The 23122-nt window shown below is 49.2% G+C and overlaps 1 protein-coding gene and 1 long non-coding RNA gene across 2 annotated transcripts in view; one reads left to right on the top strand and one right to left on the bottom strand.

The window, feature by feature from the left end:
* Positions 1 to 19939, top strand: part of LOC138418462 (liver carboxylesterase-like) — a 29810-nt gene extending 9871 nt beyond the window's left edge. Inside the window, 12 exon segments of the mRNA XM_070289278.1 lie at positions 1648 to 1781; positions 2873 to 3026; positions 4983 to 5087; positions 6890 to 6994; positions 9361 to 9399; positions 11004 to 11144; positions 13102 to 13182; positions 13536 to 13558; positions 13560 to 13669; positions 18194 to 18325; positions 19233 to 19305; positions 19581 to 19939. Coding sequence (XP_070145379.1) covers positions 1648 to 1781; positions 2873 to 3026; positions 4983 to 5087; positions 6890 to 6994; positions 9361 to 9399; positions 11004 to 11144; positions 13102 to 13182; positions 13536 to 13558; positions 13560 to 13669; positions 18194 to 18325; positions 19233 to 19305; positions 19581 to 19920 — 1437 coding nt within the window. The 3' untranslated portion in view covers positions 19921 to 19939.
* LOC138418466 (uncharacterized) lies at positions 9984 to 22686 on the bottom strand. Its single transcript, XR_011248595.1, has 3 exons — positions 22506 to 22686; positions 11010 to 11095; positions 9984 to 10522 (listed from the first exon to the last, which is right to left on the bottom strand). It is a non-coding gene; the product is annotated as an uncharacterized lncRNA (long non-coding RNA).
* Between the last annotated feature and the right edge of the window lie 436 nt (positions 22687 to 23122).

The following is a 23122-nucleotide window of genomic DNA, read 5'->3' on the forward strand; positions in this document are numbered from 1 at the left end:
AACTGAGCTGAACTGATGAGTCAGTGAGTCAGCATTTTCACAATACTTGGAGCCCAGAGAGATGACCGACCTCTAGACTCAGGCTGGACGTTGGGGCAGGTCTGCTGGAAAAGGAGCGGTCACTGGGGTAGGAACAGGACTGGGCACACCCAGCCATCACCCAGGAACACCCTTGGCATGGTGCCCAGATGTGGAGAAGGGCGTCTGTGAACCTGTGACTAGAAGCTCAAAGAGGTGGGGACAATTGTTCATTCATTCATTTTCCCTATTACATACTGAGTGTACCCATACACATAGCTAGAAGTGGGGGTTAGGAGAAGAGGGAAGGGAAAACTGTGACCACATAGCCCCTGGCCTGGAGGATCTGCACAGAGCTGGACTGGCCTCTTCAGCAGATCGCTGCTGGCCAGCCCTTGGCTCAGCCTGGACTCAGAGATGACTGCAAACTCAGTCCCTCCACCCGGAGGCAGGCAGGGGTCAGAGGTGTCGGAGGAGCAGGGGCTCCAGAAACCTGAGGGTGGAAACCTCTAGTGTGGACACAGGCTCTGGAACTGTAGGGTCTGGGTGTAAATCTTTGTTCTGCCTTTTACTAGCTGCTTCCTCAAATTGGGATAATCACACATGAGGTTTCAGTAACAAATATCAAGTTTATGGCAGCTTCTGGGTCAGAACATGAGGCAAGTCTTCCTGATGCATTAGTTAGAGCTGTAGGGGAGGAATTGCTTCTGCCCCTACAGCCACCCTCCTGAGGCATGGCCACTGCCTTCTGTGTGCTGGTCTGCTCAACATGTGGACTCTGGAGCCAGACTGCTTGGGTTCACTCCTGTCTCTACCACTTACTAGCTGCGTGACCTTAGCATGATTAAAAGCCTCAGTTTTCCTGTCTATGAAATGGGACAATTAAGAGTCCCTCTCAAATGGATGATTTATTTTTATTGCTTAGAACCATTCTTAGCACATAGTTTGTAACTGATTTCTTTTATTTTATTAACCAAATGTTTATAATATTATTTTAATCTTTCTTGCCCTGTAAACTCCTTAAATTCAGGACAGTGTTGTATGATTTATCATGTTCTCTCTCATGCTCAGTTCTTCCCGAAGTCCCTGGCACCTAGTAGGTTTTCAGATCATATTCACCCAATACTTGAAGACTTCTTAGAGGAGTTGGTTTTATACTGGGCTTGGAGGATGGGTGAGATTTGGGGAGCTAAGTAGGCAGCAGGAAGTCATATTAAGAAGAGATACCATCCAGGGCGTGTGCTTCTTGACACAATCATTCATTCACTTGAGAAGCTGAATTCGCCACTCAGAAGGTAACTAAGATGAAGCTGAAACAAGCTTCTAGCCAAGGGCTTCTGCACGCTGAGTGCACTGAGCTGGGCGAGGGGTCCAGGAGTGAGGGTGGCGGGAGTGCTGGGGAGGAGATGGTGCTCGAGCCTTGGCTGTTCCCATGATGATGTTCTCAGCATGAAGAGCGCTGAGCGCAGGTGGCACTGGGGCAGGGGAGACAGGCAGGGGCAGCCAGGGTGCCCTGAGTGGGGTGCTGGCCTGGGCCGCAGCTGGAGAACGGGTAGGTGACCAAGCCTGCCTCTGAGGTCTTCCCCAGCTCTGCTTCCTGTCACCCTGTGGTTGCATCCCCCCCTCCAGGTGATGGTGTGGATCCACGGAGGAGCTCTGCTGGTGGGAGGAGCGTCAACCTATGAAGGGCTGGTCCTCTCTGCCCACGAAAATGTGGTGGTGGTGACCATCCAGTACCGCCTGGGCATCTGGGGCTTCTTCAGGTAAGTCCCTGGACTCTCCTGGTGGCACACTGCCCCCCGGGTGGGGGTGCTAGGACCCCACTCTGGTCATGCAAGCCCTCTAGGGGCTGCTTGCTAGGCTCCCTGCTAAGACATCTGAGTGCCCCCCTAACTGGGCTCCACCTACCTTCTCGTTCCCCAGCCACCCTGGTGCACTTACTTCTGAGCTCTTACCCATAAAACACCCAATCTCCCTGACACACTCCTATTATTCCTACCAAGCCTAGCCCAGCTGTCATGTCATCTGAACTGCTTATCCCTTTTCACTCTGCTGCCTGGCGTGTTGCAGTATCTTCAAGATGACAGTCACCATGCAGCATGGCACTTAGAGGCTCACACATCTTTCCTCCTGGGGAAGTAAAGAGGGCTAGACTCCTGGGAGCTCCAGGAAGTCTAGTAGGTGAAGGAGCGGGTGCCTGGAACTGGGAGGTTGTAAGGAGCATCTGACTCCAGGGGATATCTACTGCGAGGAGCCTTGGGCCCACTTACCCCATTTCCTTCGTGTAGTTTGGCACATGCATGAGTGAAGGCTTGAGTGTCCTGCATGGATTCTCTGGGGACAGGAACCAGGTTTCCAGCAGGCAGTTACTGAGCTTTTCCTGAATGTACTGGTGCCAGGACCTCTTACCCTGAGATGCTGGGGGGTGGCCTGAGGGAGGGGTGGTCACCTCCCTGAAAAGACCTGCGGGCTGGGGGAGGGTTGTCCCAGGGGAGTCGTGTCCCAGGATGTGTCCCCTTCATGGAGACCCCTCAGCTCTTCCCCCCAAGGCCCGTGTCTGCTCCCTGTGACAGTGTAACTGTGCGTACTCGCCCCACTTCCTCTCCCCCGGCCTCTCTACCACCTGAGCCAGGGTTGCACCCCGACCATAGCAGATGCTCAGTCGTAGATGCAGGATGGCTCTGCAGAGCCCTGTAGCAGAGCAGGACAGCAGGAGAGTGAAGACCCCGTGTCAGGGCTATGGAAGCCCAATCCTTCCCAGAAGGCTCCCCTGGACCCCCAGCCCCATCTCTGGTCCCCAGGGCCCTGCCGGGACATCTCTGCTCCCAACCCCACCCTGTCCTCTCACTCACAGCACAGGGGACGAGCACTGCCGGGGGAACTGGGGCCACTTGGACCAGGTGGCCGCGCTGCACTGGGTCCAGGAGAACATTGCCAACTTTGGCGGGGATCCAGGCTCTGTGACCATCTTTGGAGAGTCAGCAGGAGCGGAAAGTGTGTCTGTTCTTGTAAGTCTTCCTGGCTCTGATGTGGCTGCTGATGGGACCCCTTGCAGACCAGCCCATCTAGTCCTGGGACCTTTACTTCCAAGACCTGCATTCAAGGCTGACCTGACTCTGTGCAGCATCAGACAGTGAAGAGTTAAAGGCCAGACTCCCCTTGGCCCCCAGGAAGCTCAGGGCTCAGCTCAGCCTCCGGGGCCGTATTTGCAGCCACAGCTGCAACAGACACTCTCTTCCTGTCCTGTGTCGGTTGAGCTCATCCTCTCCTTCTTAATCATTTTAATGTTAGGAGTCGCCTCACTTCTCTTGAGATTAGGGGTGTGTGTAAATGATTAATCAGAGGAGCTGACCATGAGGTTGGTCTGAGTGTCCTTGTCTGACTTGAAGCCAGGCCTACAATTCAGGAGACACGAGCACTAGGAACAGGTTGGAGGCCCCCTCTGAGGGCCCTGGTGGCTTGTCCATGCCCAGGAGGGAGGGCAGCAGCCTCTGGGGCTGAGGGATGGAGCTGGGCTGGGGAGAAGGAGAAGAAGAGGAGGGATGGGGGATGGGACAGGAACAAGGGACAGACAGGACCTGGGAGTGTGGTGTGGGGAATGGGAATGGGAATGGGGGAGACAGCGAGGGAAGCAAAGCCGGAAAGCCAGATTAGAGGATGCTGGGAGCCATGGGAAACACTCCAGCTCCCTCACGTTTGAGCAGAGGGTTAGCGCTATTAGTGCCTCCTTTTTTTTTTTTTTTTTTTTTTTGGCTACTTTGCATGTGGGATCTTAGTTCTCCAATCAGGTATCCATTGAGCCCCCTGCATTGGGAGCTTGGAGTCTTAACTACTGGACCACCAGGGAAATCCCTGTTACTGTATTTGATGAATCTATGTTGGTTTCACAGTTCAACATTCAGAGGAAAATGTTTTTATGTTTCATGAAGTGGAAGAAAGGAAAGGTACAGAAAATCTCAAAGAAGAAAAATCATTCACAATTCCGTTATCTATGGATACACATGTTGAGCTGTATTTTTCTAATTCTTTTTCAGAATTCACCCTCTTTATCTGACTATCCACCTATCAACCTAGCTAGAACTTTTATAATTCCTTTTCGAAATACTTGGCTGTGCTGGGTCTTCATCGCTTCACACTCTTTGCGTGTGGGGGCGTCTCAGTGCCATGCCTTGTTGCAGAGCTCAGTTCTAGGTGCAAGGGCTTCAGTACCTGTTGCCAAAAGGCTTATGTGCTCCACGGCATGTGGGATCTTCCCAGACTAGGGATTGAAACCGTGTCCCCTGCATTAGAAGGTGGATTCTTAACCATTGGACCACAAGGGAAGCCCTAGCTAGAAATTTTTAAACACAAACTTTCCCTAGCGTTATAAAACAACATAAATATTTCTCTGAGCATTAAACAGTCTTTCATATTTTTTGTATGTACAGTCAAGTAATTTCATTGTAAGAATGAAAAATACGTTATTTATCCAATCTCATAATATTGAAACCTTGGGTTATTTCCGATTTTTACTCTTATAAACAACGTGAGCATTATTACAAATTGTTGTGTACCTCCATGCTCGTTTTCCTTAGGATAAATTCTGAGTAATGGAAATGGGAAGTCAGAACTGTGCCTTTATTTTCTTTATTTTATATTTCCCGAGCCATTTAAACATTTTTATTCGCCTTAATTTTTTAAATTAATTCTTACTTGAGTATAGTTGCCATGAGAACTGTGCTGCTAAAGTGTTGCTAGGAGCTGCTGAGCTGCCCTTCAGATAGTGCTGATTGTTACAGTCAGTGGGCGCCACGCGCCGCCTGTTCTGTGTCCCTCACTCTGCTCCTGCCTCCCTCCAGCTGAGGTTTTCTCACAGATGCTGGGCCCATGGTCTCCACAGTCCAGGACAGGGTTGTGGCTGGGTATAGCTCTTGAAGACCACCCTCCCCATGAGCGTAAACTCCCTTCTCAACACGGTCCTCCAGGTGTTGTCCCCCCTGGCCAGGAATCTCTTCCACCGGGCCATCTCTGAGAGCGGCGTGGCCCTCACTTCTGCCCTGGTCAAGAGGGACTCGAAGGCTGCAGCTGAGGTAGGTCTCACACCGGACTGCCCGCACACCACGCGCTACTCTCCCGGATTGTCAGGGCCCTTCCTTAGAGTTCAGTCTGGCTCACATCCCCAGAAAATCATAGAAGTGAGAAATGGCTGAAGGGGAAGGGCAAGAACACACCTCAGCCCACCTCCTAGCTCTACCACTGAGCAAACTGGGGCAGAGAGCTGAAGTCCAAGAGCCTCGCCAAGGCCAGAGAGTGATGAGGGCAGAGCTGGACTCAGGCTCATGACTCTGGTCTGCCAGCCCCGTGCACTTTCCACTGAATACATGTCCCAAAGTGTGCCAGGTGGAGTGCTGCCCTGAATGTGTGCCATTGTGTATTATCTCACTTAAGGTCTAAGATCAAGTGAACTCATTTACACTATGGTGGCCTGGAGTGGTTTCTCCCTGGGGACTTTGTGACAAGGTGGGTGCCTGAGAATTCTTCATGGCTTCATTGATTCATGCAACAGATAGTTTGGGGATAACCTGATACCTAGTTTCTATTCTCAAGGAGGAGAGAGATTACAGATTACATAATTTTACCAGTTACAAAATGTCAGTTGTACCTAGAACAATAAGGGAAGGTACCCGAGGTCATAACAGAATCCAAAAGGAGCACTTCGTCCACGGTACAGGGGAGGTTATCAGGAAAGTCTTCCTGGAAAAAAAAAGAAAAATATGATCAACGAGTTGAGATGAGAAAGATCAGCAGTAAATTACTTGGCAAGCAAGGAATATCCAGGAAACAGGAACAGTCTGTGCAAATGTCCTGTGGCAGGGGCAAATGTCCGAGAGAGTGAGGAAGGCTCATGTGGGCAGAGCAGAAATTTCAGAGGAAACCTGGAGAGAGCTGAGCATGGGACCATGGCAGGGCCATACTACATAGGACCTGGTGATGACTGTGGCTTTATTTGATGAGCGTTAGGAAGACTAGGAAGGGTGAGCAACACAGAGGCTCTGCTGAGGAGTGTGCCTTGGAATCAGCTACAGAGCGTTTTGATCAGGCTGCAAGAGCTGATTTGGAGAGCGCTGGGGGTAGCACTGACTGAAGGGACTGGTAGAGAGAAAAGGGAGAGAAGGGGCTCCATGAATTTTTAGAATTTTTGAGAATGTTTTCAGAATTTGGGGATATTGACAGCCGGTGCCCATTAATCAAGCTTAAGTCCAAAAGGGGGAGCTCATTTAAAGGAAAGAAAGGTCTCAGAGATGGGACTGGATTTTGCTATCAAACAGGACAAGTAATCAAAGAATGGAGAATCTGAGACTCTTATTTTGCACTCTCGCTGTTTCTCTCTCCTCTACTTCTTCCTGTGCCTTTTAATTTTTCCACCAAATACATACTGAGCACTGATGTATGTCAGACACTGGACCAGGCTCTGGGCAGCCCGTGCACACTCTGCAGGGCCCCGCCATCGTGGCGCCTGACTTCTCTTCTGCATCTTCCCCTCTGGCTTCACTTTGCAACTGACTGGCCTGAGGCCAAACGACTATTAATTGGATGAGTCAAGATTTGAAATTAGAAAGTGGGATTCTGGATTCCAGGCTCTCAAGCACCCTCTCTGTGCTGCCTCTCTTTAGATGTTCAGCTTTGAGATCATTCTGTCCACTTTAACAGAGATAAAGCAGCGAGGCTGTGGAGTATAACCGGCATGCCTGGGACCCAGGACCTACTGGTCTGGGGTGTTTACTGCTAACACAGGCTGCCTACAGCAAGGGAGGCTGGGACAGAAGACCTCGGTACTGATGGAGGGAGAGGCCTGGCTCTTGAATTCTGCTGTCATCTGTGATCTCTACAGCGAATTGCTGCCTTTGCTGGGTGCAAGACCATCACCTCGGCTGTCCTTGTTCACTGCCTGCGCCAGAAGACGGAGGATGAGCTCTTGGAGGTAACACAGAAGATGGTAAGTTCATCCACTCTCTTGGAAAAACAAGCCCCCCACCCTGGGAAAAGGGCCCCAGGCTTCATCATTTCAGCTTCAGTCCTCTTGCCCTGGAAAAACTACCTGGGACAGTTTCTCAGCTCCCAGGAGTAGTGTCAGCCTCTGGATCTCAAAGCGAATGTTTCCTTCTTTCTTTTTTTTTTTTTTATGAATATCTCAGATGTTACCAAAGACAATAAATAACAAAATGAACAACTGAACAGTGACCCCTCATATTTATCAAAACTTACCTTTTCCAATCTTGTTTTCTGATATATTTTTAAGAAATTAAACATTATGTATGCTCAGAGATAGTTACCACCTTGAATTTTAGGAATGGGGTTATGTAGAACAAATAGTTTCAGAAAGCTTGCCACACCTTGTCTCAAAACCACCTCAGTTATGACCCCATGGTGGCCCAGTTTCCTAGGTTTCCTGCATGTCTGCCTCGATCATCATTCTGTCATAGCTGTTTATCTGCCCATTCATCCATCCACCTGTTCATCCATCCATCAGCTCGTTCATCACCTTATTGTACATCTGTCCATCTGTCGATGAATTAGAATCCATCAGTATCTTTTCATCAGTCCAATATCAACTCATCTGTAACATTCATTCATCTGCTACCAGTCATCTATATATCTATTTTATCACCCACCTCTGTAAAATCAGTGAACCATCCATCAGCTAATCCGCTGGGTAATCCATCTGCCCAGTAATCCCCCCAGTTCATCCATACTCCACATAGTGATCAGTTTCATCAGCCCATGCATCCATTTATCCATCCACCCATCCATCCATCCATCCATCCACCTCTGCTAGGTGTACGGGTGGAGGTAACAGAGTGGGTGATGCAGACATAATTGGATATAGTCCCTGTTTACAAGGAACTATTCAAGGAGAAAGACGCGCATAGACTTATGTGGAGTAAGTGTGGTGGGAGTACAGAGGGGGGAAGCAGGGCCCTTCATCGAGAAGGTGACGTTCGGGGTTGATGGCTATGGTGGTGGGTCATCACAGGAAGTTGCAGCCTGACAGATACCCAGAGAACACATTTAGAGCCAGTGGGAACTGTTGGAGTAGCCTGAGAACCTGGACTCTCTGTCTGGACCCTAGAATCCTGAGGCTACTCCTGGACTCCCAGGGGCTATATTCCAGCACTGTACTCTGCTCTATTTCCATGGTTTAAGTCCAAAGTAGCCTTGAATCTTGGTTTCTCAGACTCAAATAGGGTGACCACTATGCTCAAAGATAAACACAACTGTTTTCTGGTTGTATAAATTTCTTTCTAAAACTCCATGTGGCACAAGAGATCCACTTATTTAGGGGGAGATTGAGTGACTTTGGGAAAACCCAGAGAACCTAAGAGTCCATGTTATTCTTCTAAGATCTTCTGAGATCATGTGGAAGTGTTTCCAGGATTATCTTCTCTCCCCATTACACACACACACACACACACACACACACCTGGATTGTAGGCCTACAACACATAATGGAGGGACCCTTAATGGGATTTCCCCTTACAAGGTCAGGCTTGTTAGCTTCAGCCTCACAATAGAACTAGTACAGTCTTGGCAGACTCACAACAAAGAGAAGTGTGGGCTGGGCTGAATTTCAGTCAGCTTGTATGAGTCAGGATTTTCTAAAGCAAGATAAGAAAACTCATCTCAAAGTGCCTTGAGAAAGGAATATGTTGGGACAGAATCTTCAGGTAACTCACTGACAAACCTAGGATTGGATGGCTTCAGGCATGGCTGGGTCTGGACGCACATGTGATGTGATTAAGAAACTGTCCTTATCCCTCAGCTTTTACCTTTTGGTGTTGGCATCACTCTCAGACAGATTTGTCCCCTGGGGAGGTTAAAGACAGCAACACTACTCTAGTCTTACATATTATCTCTTTAGAAACCCTATTTCCCAACAATTGCAGCAACAATTTGGGTAAACTCTATTGAACTGACATGGGCACATGTCCTCTGCTGCAGTAGTCCCCGTATTCAGGGATTTGGTGCACCTGAGGTCACATACAGATGCCTGCAATATGGAGTGAGAGTGGGGAAGAGGGGGTCCCCCAAAGGAAAATCGGGGTGTTGTTGCCTGGAGGAAGAAGAAGGGGAAATGGGTGGAGGGCAGGGCAGGCACCAGCAGCAGTGCCCTGCCGCGCCCCCTCGCCCACCCCACACTGCTCCCTGTGCTGGTGCCCGGGGGAGGGTGTCCTGCCCACTTCCTCTCAGCCCAGCCAGCGTGGCGCCAGGAGGAAGCCCTTGGTACCTTTTGGCACAACTCACAGAGGTCAGCTTTCCTCCCAGGAAGCCTCCTCACCACAACCTCTGTCTTTGTCTTCACAGAACTTTTTCAAACTTGATTTATATGGAGACCCTAGAGAGGTAAGGACGTTGGTTTTTGATTACACATTTTAAGTCTTAATACCAAAGCTTCAGTTAATGATTAGAGAAGAATGAAAGAATTCTTCATGTGGAATCTTAGTAAATCCTAGTGTTTATAGTGCTGACACTGAGAGAGGGGCTATGACGTCCTGGGTCTCACAGCTAGGGCGACCATATCATGGGACCAGAACCTGTTCCCCGACCCCCAGGCCACTGCTCCCCATCATCAACTCTCTGTCCCTGTCGCCAGCCAGCCCCTAGTCTTGTATACATTCCTAAAAACGCCCTGTTGGGAGAAGGTGGACGAGAAACGTCCACTGTGGGGACTGGAGATGACGGGTGAAGGGCTCTTCAGAAGCCTTCAGGAGGGGCCCGGATCGTCTCCTGGGGGCTGCAGGGTGGACTGGCTGTGCAAGTCGCACTGTCTCCAGATCTGTGGGGAAAGGAGCCATGAGTCTCAGTCCTCAGGACACCACCCCCCACCCAGTCTCAGGCAACTCCAACAGCAGCCTCTTCAGGCTAAGAAAACATTGAGCCCTTGGTGACTGGTGTTTCATTATCAATAAATATTACATATAACTAACTATCTGTAAGAAATGTTTATTACATAAAGTATCTTTAAACAGAAACATTTACAGAACAAGGTTGAAATAATGTGACCAAAGGCTCTCAGGAACCTGATTCCTTATTTTGCTGGCGCAGCGGCTCAGCATTCGCTGTATCAGAGTCCTGGTGACTTTACAGAACTTAAATATCACGAATAATGAGAATGTTACCAAGTCAAGAGGGGTTCCTGCTGCTGGCCAGTTATGACCTTTAATCAGAATGCTCACAATCTGGGGAGATGGTGGGCTCAGTGTCCTCCCCAAAACCACCAAGTTTCTCTTTGGCCATGAAACCTTTTAAGGAACAACTGAGAAGTCACCTCAGTTCATCCCTGGAACGAGGGGTCCAGAGTGGTCGCCATCTGTTCACCTGCAGGCTGGTGTGCAGGTGGTAGACTCCTCCTGGTCTTCCTCTAGGTGTTATCTTGCTCTTATATTTGGGAGATTCCAGATGCGTCAGCTAGGGAAGAGATCCGATCATCCGTGAATTTCTTATTCTTCATTTCTGCTTCTTTGATCTGTGGGGAGAACGAACAAGCTGGGCAGGGCATTGGGTGATTAAAAGATTTGAAAGGTGTGCTTGGGCTGAGGATGAGTAGAGCATTGGGGGGCCTGGTTCAAAGGTTAGTTATCTTATAGCTTTTCAAAAGTGACCCCAAAATGGGGGGCTTCCATGTGAGGCTGGTTTCCTGTGAGAGGAGCTTATAAGAACTGACTGCAGATGGAGAGTTGCATAGGGACATATTAATGTATGCTTTTCAAATAAAATACACATTGTATTATGTATTTTTATACCAATTTGAGTGAAGATTTGCCCCCATCACCTGACTGTTGCTGTCTCCTGGTCACAGTTCTGCCCTCTGGGGTCCACGACTTAGCCCTGAGCGTGTGGCCACCGGCCAGGAGCACATGCAGGTTGTGAGCTCCGGCAGGTGGCGACGGGGATGCGGGTGTGAGCTGGAAGGGGAGGCCCAGACAATACTCTGCCCTCTTCCCCAGACTTACCCTTTCCTGCCCACTGTGGTTGATGGAGTGGTGCTGCCAAAGACGCCAGAGGAGATGCAGGCTGAAAAGAACTTCAACACCATTCCCTACATCATCGGAGTCAACAAGCAGAAGTTTGGCTGGCTTCTGCCATTGGTGAGAAAGTGCAGGCCTCATAGACTTGTCTCCCCTGCCATCATATCACCCCTCCCATCTGTGGCCATATCCCCCCTCATATCTCTGGTCACAGAATGCTTTTTTCTGCAGACCCCTCTCTGGGACCAAGGCAGCTGTCCCCTTCATACGAAAGTTGACATTTCCATGGAAACCATCTCCAGTGGTCCACACTGTCATCTGGGAGACGTAGCCCTGAGGACCCGCATCCCCACACACTCTGTGATTGTCCTCCCATCCATGAATCCTGAAACGTCGGTTCCAGGAGGGCTGGTAGAGATCATCACTGGGCAGATGACAAACCCAAGGCCTGGGCAGGGCAAGGGGCTCTGGAGTTCTGGAGAGGGAGGCCTGGGGCCTGCAGCCGCTCCCCTCGGGCTTGCTGCTTCCGTGCTTTCTCCACAAATCCGCCCCACTCCTGCACCCATGCTCTGTCATCTCACGGAAAGAGTCAAAGGAGCCTGCATCTTCCTAGGTCAAAACTGACTTCAAAAGTTAGGAAGTACTTTCCCTTCTGACAGAGATAAACAAAGCAGGCCACTAGGTGACTAGTAACAGATTTGATTCAGTTACATCCCTGTTCTAGGGAAAAGATCCATCATAAACTGAACCCAATCCCTGAAATGAAAGCCTGGAGCTTATTTAAGGAGTGGGTGGGAGTGGGGTGGATTGTCCATGTGACTGGACCACCTGGATTTGTTAGCTGGCATTTATCTGGAGAAGAAACAAACTTCTGTCTTTACAACAGGAGGCAGTGGTGTAAGTAGAATCAAGGCCCCCACTGAAGTTAGGCTTTATCATCTCACAGGGACTGGAGGAAAGAGCAAGAATTATCCCCTGGATGTGTGTTTTCCATAGAGATGGCTCTCAGGTCCTTGAGCAAACAGTTTGGGGTGGAAGAGTTACATCTAAAGGGGCAAAGATAAGATTTAAAATTACAAGGTTTCTAAAGTAACTGCTCAAGATGGGTTTCATGGACCTACCTGCCCATCACCAGGTGTTGGCTGAAACAAACAGTAAAATCTCCTGGCAGCCCAGAGCTCTTTAAGGGGGCCTGCGGTCATCCTGGGGAAATGGCCTTAAGCTTCCTGCAGCTGTCCTGAAGTTCGGTCAAGCCTCTTAGGACAGAGTTTTGATGGAGTCGTTATGTGCAGAGTTCTGTGATTCTTCAGCATGATTTCAGAGGTTTCACGGAAGGACCAAAATCTTAATGGCAGTATTTGGGGCTTTCTTAGTTATCTGACACGGCGGGGTATTAGTGGGGCCGTGTCCTCTGCCCCAGAGCCTTCCCCTTCAACACTAGGCTGGCTGAAACCTTCCCTTTCTGCCTTGATGACCACTGTGCGGGCTCTAAGCCTAACTCTGTGTGTGTGTGTGTGTGTGTGTGTGTGTGTCTGTGTGTCTGTGTGTCTCTGTGTGTGTCTGTGTGTGTGTGTGTCTCTGTGTGTGTCTCTGTGTGTGTATACATATGTATGTATGTATATCCTTCCCTGGTGGCTCAGTAGTAAAGAATCTGTCTGCCAGATGAGATGTGGGTTTGATCCCTGGGTCAGAAAGATTCCCCTGGAATAGGAAATGGCAACCCACCCCAGTATTCTGGAAAATCACATGGACACAGGAGACTGGAAGGTCCACGGGGTCACTAAGAGTCAGACACGGCTTAGAGACTGAGCATGCACACGTGTATCTGCTTGTGTGTGTGTGAACACACACGGAGCCAGGACAGCTTCTGTTAACAATCACAGTATTCTCTCTGCACTCCTTGATCTCTGGATATGAAAGTCCATTTGATGCATTGATTTTACCCGGCTCATCAAAGGCCCAGGCCCACCAAGCCAGGACGGTGGCCCTCAGCCCGCATGAGTTTGTTCTCTTGGTCACTTTGGTTTTTCCTGCCATTGCCTATGATTTCACAATCGCTTAACCTCTGTTTCAACAGCTCGTGAGATATCCACTCTCTGAAGACAAGCTGGACCAGAAGACGGCCACATCACCCGTGTGGCAGTACTACCCCATCCTGGTAAGAGGCCAGGAGTCACAGGAACTCAGGGATGTGAAGTTACGGCATGGCTTCTAAAGTGAAAATGAAGTTGTTCACCTTTGCAGTGATTGCTTATTGCAATAGCGCTTTTCAGGTGGCGGAGGACTGATTAAAAGCGGTTATCTCATGCCATTTTAGGGAGATGACTTAAGTTGACTTTGTGATTGTCAGAGGGTTTTACAAAAAATAACAACATTTTTTGCTCATGTGTATGAAAAGCTACAGTTGGTTTCCATGGCTTCAGTGGTTTTGTCTGCACAGATAATTGATAAGTCTGGCCTCCATTTTGTATTTAATTTTAACAGTGGTCACTTTCACTCGATCTGTTTCAGAGCATTCCTGAGCAACTGGCTCCAGGATTTAGGAGGGACAGACGACCCTGTCAAAAAGAAAGGCCTGTTCCTGGACTTGATAGGAGATGTGATGTGTGGTGTTCCATCTGTGAATGTGGCCCGTCACCACAGAGGTGAGTCCCGCTCACTGAGCAGGAGGAGGTCCCCACCACGCCACCATCGCTGACTCCTGCCCGGACCTTGGCACAAGCACACGGATGGGAACTGCTGAGGGTCATCCAAAACTGACTGCATCCAGGGCACGGTCCTATGTTGGTTTCCACCAGCAGCAGACTCTGAGAAAGGATCTAACTGCAGGCAGTGTATCTGGGAGTGACCCCAGGTAACCCTGGTAGAGGAGTGGAGAAGTGACAGGAATGGAGAAGGAAGTCAGTCTACCCTGTGCTGCCAAGCGAGGGTCCGCCATGGACACCTGGAGCTGGGGAACCAGCAGAAGACGCGGCTCAGGGTTTTCCCCAGTCAGCGGCAAGAGAGCTGGGCTCTTCATCCTCCAGCTTTGATGAGTCATCAGTTGAAGGCTGTTCCCAAGGGCAGTTAATTCCCTGGTGCTTTGCCCATCTGCACACATGGGCAGAGTGGTCTCTGGCTACCAAAGACCTCAGGCAAAGAGCTGCAGATATGGGAGGCAGACCTGAGGCCAGTGTGCCGGGATGCAGAGAGCATGGGGAAGCACCGACAGCCTCTGCCCAGGGGCCCCTCCCCTGAATTACAGTAGTCTGTGGGGCCACAGGGCACATACTGGAGATTTTGTCTTAGACGCCTTCCAAGGTCAGAGCTAGCTGCCAACTAGTTTGTTAGCCAGTGGAGCCGGGGATGGCGTGAGGCCAAGCGCAGGATCAGGAGTGTTGTCTGAGGGACTTCACTGATGATCTGTGGTTAAGACTCTGCTTCCGAAGTAGAGGGCAGGGGTTGAGCTTTGATCACAGAACTTATATCCCGCATGCTGCGGGCTGCAGCCATAAAAAAGGAGTGTTGTCTGGGACCAAGAAAGTCAAGGGCCTGAGCACCGGACGAGTAGGAGCAGGTGGTCTGGTAAATGTCAGTGTCTGTGGCCAAGTTAAGTTTATACCAGTGTGTGCTGTGTCTACCACAGGACCTTCCGATGCTGACCCGAGTCTGTGTGTGGGGTGTGAGGTCAGGGATGGATGAGCCCACCTGGAGAAAAGGTGTTCCTTTTCAGTACCTTTTGAGTTCCTCTCAGGACCCTTCCTTTCCTGGAGCCCTCACTCACCTAGTCCTCAAGCCAGGAGATGGCACTTTGGTCCAGACTTCTCCTCATAACCGTGCTAGGAGGGTTTAAATTTGGAGACTTCATCAGCAAATAAAATGTAGCTACAGCTGACATATTCTATCCCCACGCATTCAGTAATTTGGAGGTGCTAGCTACCACTGCTTCCTTCCTAAGGTCCTGATGACCAGCCAGGGGCTTCCCGGAGTCAAATCCTTCATGTACTTGGTCTTGCCTCTTGCCGTGTGTCGGATTTGTAGTATCGCGTCTGCATCCGTGCGGCTCCCAGCCATGTTAGGCTTGAGCTTTCTTTTATCTGACTTCTCATGACTTTGTTTCTTTTTCTTTTTTTTACACTTTTCATTTTATATTATAGTGTACCCAGTTACCCATCCTGTGATTGTTTCAGATGGACAGCAGGGAGACTCAGTCATATATGTACATGACATCTCATGACTTTGAATTCAGGGCCTTATTGCCAGCACTTCTTGGAGTTTATCAGGAAGTGATAAACCACCTTCTACTTCTCTTGTAGCTCCTAAGTGTTATTATTGAAATCTCTGTCCTACGTTTCTGTGAAGATTATGTTGTGATTCTGGGAATTTTTTTTTTAAATAAATCTCAATAGTTTAAGGTGAAACAGTGAAAAAAAAACAAACCACAATAAGAGGAAGGGAAAGAAGATTATCATAATTGTAGTTCTCTCAATTCTCGTTTTGATTAAAAAACGTGTTACTCTAAAAGAAAAAAAGCATTTTCTGAATATGAATTCATCTGACCATTGTAGAAATTTTTGAAAATAAGGGAACATATGCAGATGCAACTATACATCACTCATAATTCCTTCACCTAAAGTATCAGCTATACATTTTGACATATTTTCTTTTATGAATCTTTCCATATCTTATGTATAATTTTAAAATTAATTATTATGTTGTTCATGGAACACTGTATTGTAGTCATTTCCTCACTGTCAGTACTGTTTCATGAAAAATCTCAATTATTTCATGGCATGAAGGATTACATTTCCTTTAGTGTCCCTGTCCTAGTGGATATTTAGCCAGGCTGCTCATTTTAATGCTACACACAGCATCATACTCAGCCTCATGTGCACATATCTTTAGCCAAGTCTCAATCATTTTCTTGGGGTTGTATTTAGAAGTAAAACTTAATCTGGGCTGTTGGAGCATTTTAATGTTCTTGATACATTTTGTGAAATTGCTTTCCAGTGTGTGGGAGTGCAAATTTCTTAATTATCTCACTTGGGATAGTCAGATGAAAAGAATAAAAACAATGCTGCCAATTTTATATCAGTCCTCCCTCACCAAAAAAAGGAGAGCATCACTTTGTTTCAGTTTACATATTTTTTATGACTAGCTTCCTCCCACCTCCTACTTCTCTTGTAGCTCCTAAGTGTTATTATTGAAATCTCTGTCCTACATTTCTGTGAAGATTACGTTGTGATTCTGGGAATTTTTTAAAAAATAAATCTCAATAGTTTAAGGTGAAACAGTGAAAAAACACAAACAATAGGAGGAAGGGAAAGGAGGTTATCATAACTGAGTTCTGTCACTCACACTAGGCCTTTCTTGTGTGGCTGGGCTCTGAGTTTCTTTCTCTTTTCTGCCCACAATATGCAGCATACCCGATCCTGGTTCCCTGAGCAGGGATTGAACCCGCGCCCCCTGCAGGCGATGTGCAGAGTATTAACCACTGGAACACCAGGGATGTCCCCTGATTCTAACACTTCAGAGCGGCAGAAGCAAGAGTAAACACTGTCAATACAACAATTTCTGCTTGACCCTGAAGCACCTGTTTAGCACGTGGATTATGGAACCATGGGAGGATTGTTTCTTCCAAACAACACCTCTTGCTAAACTAAGGGTGACATGATGGGGTGGAAAAAGGAGGCAACTAAAGTATTCAACATCCTCCTGTCAGGGTGGTGTATATTGTTACACCATGGAGTGGACAAATATTTAATAATATAAAGAAATTATTATAGTCATTACAAAACTACGTATCCAATACTACCCTTATTTTTTATACATCAGTGCTAAAATGTTAGCAGAGGTTTCTCTGAGCGGTACGATCATAAGTGGTCGTTTTGTTCATTCTCCTTTTTCTGCATTTTCCAAATGTGAGAGTGTCAAAAAGCAGGCAGAAGTTATGATATTCCGCACCAGTCTGCCTTAGGGCCTGACCCTTCCCCATTAGTCACTGGCTGTGGCATAACGATCAGTGCAAAGCACAGAGCTCCCCAGGTGGGGGCCCACGAGTTAGCCCTGAAGGAGCAAGATGGGCATCTCTGCTGAAGCATCAGCAGAATAAGTAACACCTTCTTGGGGCTTCGAGAGGGAGTGGAGAGAGGGGAGAGGGGAGGTGAGGAGAGAGGCCAGGAGAGAGGGACTGTCCCCTTCCTCAGCCTTTTTGCCATTTCAGCACACTCCCTGGGCCATGCAGGAAGCAAGACTTGTGAGAGGACGGACAAAAAGGAAATGCTGGATTGAAGTTTCCTGGGACACAGACAGTATATTGTCCTCTTCTGCATAAGTTTGTGTTTCAGTATCTGCACTTTCAGGCTAGCAACTTGAATTTCCTTGAATTTGCTCCACTCTTAGTAGGTGAGAAAAACACTGGAAACACTCAAAAACAGGCAGAATCGAAGGCACCTGTTGTGCTGCCCGTATTCTCCACAGGAATGAAAAGTAACCCGCTCTCAAAGAAATGTGGGCTTCCCAGGTGGCACTAGGGGGAAAGAATCAAGAGACCTAGTACCTAGAGGTGCTTGTTCGATCCCTGGGTTGGGAAGATCCCCTGGAGAAGGGCATGGCAACCCACTCCAGTATTATTGCCTAGAAAATCCCATGGACAGAGAAGCCTGGCGGGCTATAGTCCATAAAGTGGCAAAGACTCAGACAAGCCTGAAACACCTTAGCACACACATATCGGTGAAATGCAGTGGTGTTTCTGTGTACATAAACTGTATATCTAGATGTTCTAGTGTGTCAATGCATGGGTAGGCAAAGACGTTTACATGTATTGACCCAATGCCTCTATAATGATAGTTATTTTGAATCAATTTCCTCAGAGTTTCAACATTTATTCATCATTCGATAAACACCTGGCTCCATCTAGTTCTACCTCCACCACTAATACACCCTTAAGTCAGAGAATTTTCCCCAAACTCTTTCTCTACTGTGCTAATAACCAGGGGTTTCCTGCAGGGACACACAGCGTCTGGTACGCAGTTGGTTCTCACAGTGGGCAGCTGCTAATACTATCGTTGCTGTTCACTCAGGACCAGGTGTGCCCCCAATCTCCTGATTGCTCATGCCCTCTCGAGACCTCGATACCATGCAGGTATGCGTCTGCTGAAATGAACTGTGTATCAATTCATGTCTTACAGATGCTGGAGCCCCAACCTACATGTATGAGTTTCATTATCGCCCAAGTTTCTAAGCAGAGCTGAAACCAAAGACGGTGATAGGAGACCACGGGGATGAGCTCTTCTCTGTCTTTGGGGCTCCATTTCTGAAAGGTGATGGCCCTTTGATGACTATAAGCTTGGAGTTAGAAGATCGGGGTTCAAGTTTTGATTTGGTGACCTTGGACAGTTCCTCCTTCTCTCCAGGTCTTACTTTCACCAAAACAGCATTGAAGGACAAAGAATCCCAACCTTTTTTTTGGCTCTAATGTACATGATGGAGAATGACTATCCTTGTGCCTTCACCCATGGTCACTCTAAGAATCCAATCCTGGGCATCAGCAAGTCAAGCTTAAAGTGTGCTTGAATAACCCCAGGTCTTCTTAAATGCTGGGTCACCCACAGGGCCGTGCTCAGGGCTAGAAGGCCACCACTCACTCCACACTCATTAGAGCATGTGAGAATGTGAGTGAGAGTAAGGTTAGAACTGCCTTTAACCTTGAACAAGGACTAATGTGTGTGTGTATGTATATCCAACCATCCATCTAAACCCATATCTTTTTAAATTAAACATATTTAAATTATAATATTTAAAGGAATACCACTCACAAGTATCCTTAAGTCTTTAACGTCTTCACCATCAGCAGTTATAGACAGCTTGTGTGTGACACACCCCAGGGCTGTGCCTCTGGACACTGCCTGATGGATGACTATTTGGGGATCTTGCAGCTTGGTTATTTTTCAGATTCTGTAAAAACGTGTATGGATGAAGGAAACTGAGAAAAGACCCAAAGGAGAGCATCCTGGGAGGTGGGGTTGGTCTAGCAGACACCCATGTGCACTGAGTCCAGGGTCAAGCTTAAAGAGTGTTTAAATAACCCAAGGTCTTTTTTAAATGCAGGTTTTGACTCAGTAGGTCTGGAGTAAGGGCCCCTTTTCTGAATTTCTAACAAGATCTCAAGGGCTGCTGTTGCCCACGAACCACACTTTGAATATCAATGCCTTTGTCTCCTCCTCACAGATGGTGCCTCAGAAGAGGAAATCAATCTCAGCAAGATGGTGATGAAATTCTGGGCCAACTTTGCTCGGAATGGGTGAGCTGCTGGCAGACATGGAGTGAGGTTGGGAAGGAACAGGGCATGTCTGTTGGGTGGGGGAGCTTCCAACATGTGATGGTCAAATGCCCGGTCCTGTGACCTCTGAGATGAGAGCTCACTGATGGACTGGCTGCCCAGGACATGGTCAGCCTCCTGTCTCTGGAGGCATATGAGCCTTTGGCAGAAATGAAGCCACGAGGTCCCTGACCAACTCAGAGGGTTGTTGGGACCACACTGTTGCTTAGGTGAATTTCTATTTGATTCTGTTTCAGGAACCCCAATGGGGAGGGGCTTCCCCATTGGCCGGTATATGATCATAAAGAAGGGTACATTCAGATTGGCATCAACACTCAGGCAGCCGAGAAGCTGAAAGACAAGGAAGTGGCTTTCTGGAATGAGCTACTGTCCGGGGAGGTGGCAAAGAAGGCACTACACTTAAAACATGTTGAGCTGGGAACAGGAGACTCAACTGGGCCCCCAGACGGAGGCTTCTCTAGAAGCGTTTATGTGCCAAAGAGGCGTCTTATTGTGGAGGCTGAGAAATTATCCAGTGGGAGTGACAGAGGTCCGGGAGGGGGAGTTTCTGTTTCTGTGGCCTCAATTTGGAAATAAATGTTCTTTTGGAGACAAAGTCAATGTCTTTGTCTTGTGCTGAAATAAAGTCATCCTCCTCAGTGAGAGAAGGATGAAGACAGTGGGCACCATTGGCAGGAAGGAGCTCTGGCCATTCTGGCTTGACCTCTGGATGTGCAGAGTGGAGCAGGCTGGGCCCTGGGAGGTGCTGAGGGGGCTGCTGCATTGCTCCATGCCTCTGGGCCACCCACAACTCCAATGAGAGGATGTGGGGGATCAGAGTGCCGTGTCCCTCTCCTCCATGCAGAGCTGCCTGTAGAGATGGAGGCGACACAGACTGAGGATGTCCTGGAGTGGGAAAGAGGGGGACGGGGCATGGCAACATGTGGCATGGCTGCCTGGCCCTTACTGGCCCTCCCACAGGTCTACACTGCTTTCTTCAACTTACGTGTTATCCTTCCAGACTCCTCCCTGGGGCCATCTCTTCCAGCAACTCATATGAACCCTCTCTGCGGCCTGGACCACATCAGGGCCAAGCAGTGACCACTTTGGAGTGAGTCCCTGAAGTGTCACCTGAAAACGGTCTCTCAGAATGCCTGGGGTGACTTCTGGCTTCTCCCGGGATGTAGAAATCTCTAAGAAATGCCACTCCCACCTTAATACACAAAAATTATATTATCCTTAAAGTCATGACCTTTTCCAACTGTTTCAGAGCGGCTGCAAGGCAAAAAATCATCCTGAAGTCTCAGGGAAGATGGGCTCTGCGGAGGAGAGACGGGACGCAAATGCTGGCTGACTGCCAACAGGTGGAAGATGGAGTCACTGCCGTGTGAGTAGAACGAGTCTAAAGTGTGAATCAACTGCTACAGGCTGACGGTGGCGAGTATGGGAGTATACAGTCCTCAGGAGCACGGGCCCATAGGGGAGTTCACACTCATTGCAGGCCCTTCTCCCTGGACCCCGAAAAAGGACCCATGAGAAATGCTGGTAACAGGTAGTACTTGTTATTATTCTTAGGTCACTAAGTCGTGTCCGACTCTTCTCAACTTCATGGACTGTAAACGGTCAGGCTTCTCTGTCCATGGGATTCTCCAGGCAAGACTATTGGAGTGGGTTGCCATTTCATTCTCCAGGGGAGCTTCCCAACCCAGGGATTGAACACACGTCTCCTGCATTGACAGGCAGGTTCTTTACCACTCAGCCACTGCAGAATCCCTTTCTCTTGGATTGAACATCAAATAGCAATTCCCTCCAGCAGACACCAGGAGGCAGAACACCTGGAATCGATTGCATTCACTTAGCACACCCTGCTCCTTAGCAAACACCACCAGGCTCTCCTACTGCTGAATAAACAACAGCAAGCAGAGGAAAACATGAAATCCTTCCTTTGGAACCAAGTCTCAGGTTCACTCACCCTTCCCTGACAATGGCTAGAAAACTCCCTTCAGATTCAAGTCAGTGTGTGGATTTCCTCTACCTTTGAGGGAAGGGCAGCTTTCAGCCTGACCTAGGGAGAAATTTGCAAAGATTCAGAGTCAGGCCACTGCAAGGACCTGTCAGGGGTCCTGTCAGCAGTACTGGGAAAGCCAAAACCAATGTTCCCAGTGAGGAGGAGGGGAGGAGAGCCCCACCAGGCACGTGTGGGCCACACAATGGGGCTTTGGTGAAGGGTATCCAGAACAGCTGCACACCTTCAGTGAATATACGTGCAGCTTATAAACATTTATAATGCTAGTAATTTGTTCTTCACATATTTAGGTGAATGTATCTGTTGAAGGGAAAATGGGTTTGATATATTTTGTTTCAAAAAAATTTTTAGAAATCATTTTATTGACCAAAGTATAAAATTGAGGTGTAAAAAAAAATATATTTCCCCCCTCCATGGTGTTTAAGAAGCCAGCCCTGTGTAGATGTCAAGCAAAAGGTGTACTAGATTTCATCCCCTCCAAGTAGTTTTCCAGGCTTTCACCAAAACTGAGTTTGCAGGGATTCCCAGAGAAGGAAAATGAGGAATGGAAAATGTTCTCTGCAAACCATACCCTTAACACCAATAGAGTGAATCCTGCCATTGTCTGATGCCCTGATCATCTGGACGATGCTTTCATTTTGAGCTGAGAAGCTGAAGATGTGAGAGGTGACCGCAATGGCCACCGCAGCCAACAGCAGGGCCCTCCCCCTCCTCCTGGGTCAGGACCAGCCCAAGGAGAGCTCCCCTCCATTCAGGCAGATGGAGAAGCCCAAGCTCCCCTCTTTGGGTCCCAGGAAAGAAGATCCCCTTCCCAGGGAAGATCCGAGGCCCCAGACCCAGCCCAGGTTGACCGGGGCTTGGGCCAAGTCTATGTCCTAAACGCCAAGAGGCACCATGTCCCCTCCGGCCATCAAAGCCTCGTAGTTCCAAGCCTTTCACGTGGAGCTGAGTCCTGCTCTTGCTGTCCCCTGAACCCCTGGGTGAGGTGAAGAAGGGCAGTGTGGTGCCTCCGTGCCCTCAGATTTAGAATAGATGCCAAGGGCGCCTGAAATACTCTCAGGAACCCGGCTGGGAAGACATTCCTAGACCAGTAAGTGACAGCGGTCCCCCTGTGATCAAACTCCACACACTCCCTTCTGCAACCCTCGGGACTCACCGTCCAGTTACTGAGAAGCAGGCATCAGTAGGGCTCAAATCCAGGGGTCCCTCACCGGTGGGGCAGGAGCACTTGCGGTCCATCAGGAGGAAAGGCGAGGTCCAAGGTCCAAAGCGGTGGTGAAGCAGACCCACTGGTCCGGTGGGAGGCCTTGGAGCCCAGTCCTGACCCGCCTTCGGAGGGGAGGGGCCCGCGCGCAGAGGCCCCGCCCCCTGCGCCCGCCCCGCCCGCGGCGCCCGGGCCGAGCGCGCCGCTCCCCTTGGGTGCCGGCTGGAGCCCAGGGCCCGGTGCCCAGCGGTAAGCGGGGTCCCATTCGCCCCGGCCGCCCGTCCCCGTGTTCGCCACGGGAGCAGCCACCTGTTTCGGCGCTTCTAGGAACAGGGCTCCTGTGTCCTCGCGGCTTCCCCGCCACAGATCCCCGCGCCGCCGGCCTCGGGTCGCCCTTGCCTGGAGCCAGTGAGCCACCCCGCCTCCCGCTGGCTGGTGTCCCGCTTGGCAGAGGCCGGGGAGTGGTGCCCCAGACCCAAGGTGGAGGTGACCCTCGCCACCATTTCCCCTTCCCCGGGGTCCCCGGGCATGGCCTGCCTCGGGCCCCACCACGGTCTCTTGGCCGCAGT

Source organism: Ovis canadensis, chromosome 14 (assembly GCF_042477335.2).
Source record: "Ovis canadensis isolate MfBH-ARS-UI-01 breed Bighorn chromosome 14, ARS-UI_OviCan_v2, whole genome shotgun sequence".
In the NCBI taxonomy this organism is placed as follows: domain Eukaryota; kingdom Metazoa; phylum Chordata; class Mammalia; order Artiodactyla; family Bovidae; genus Ovis; species Ovis canadensis.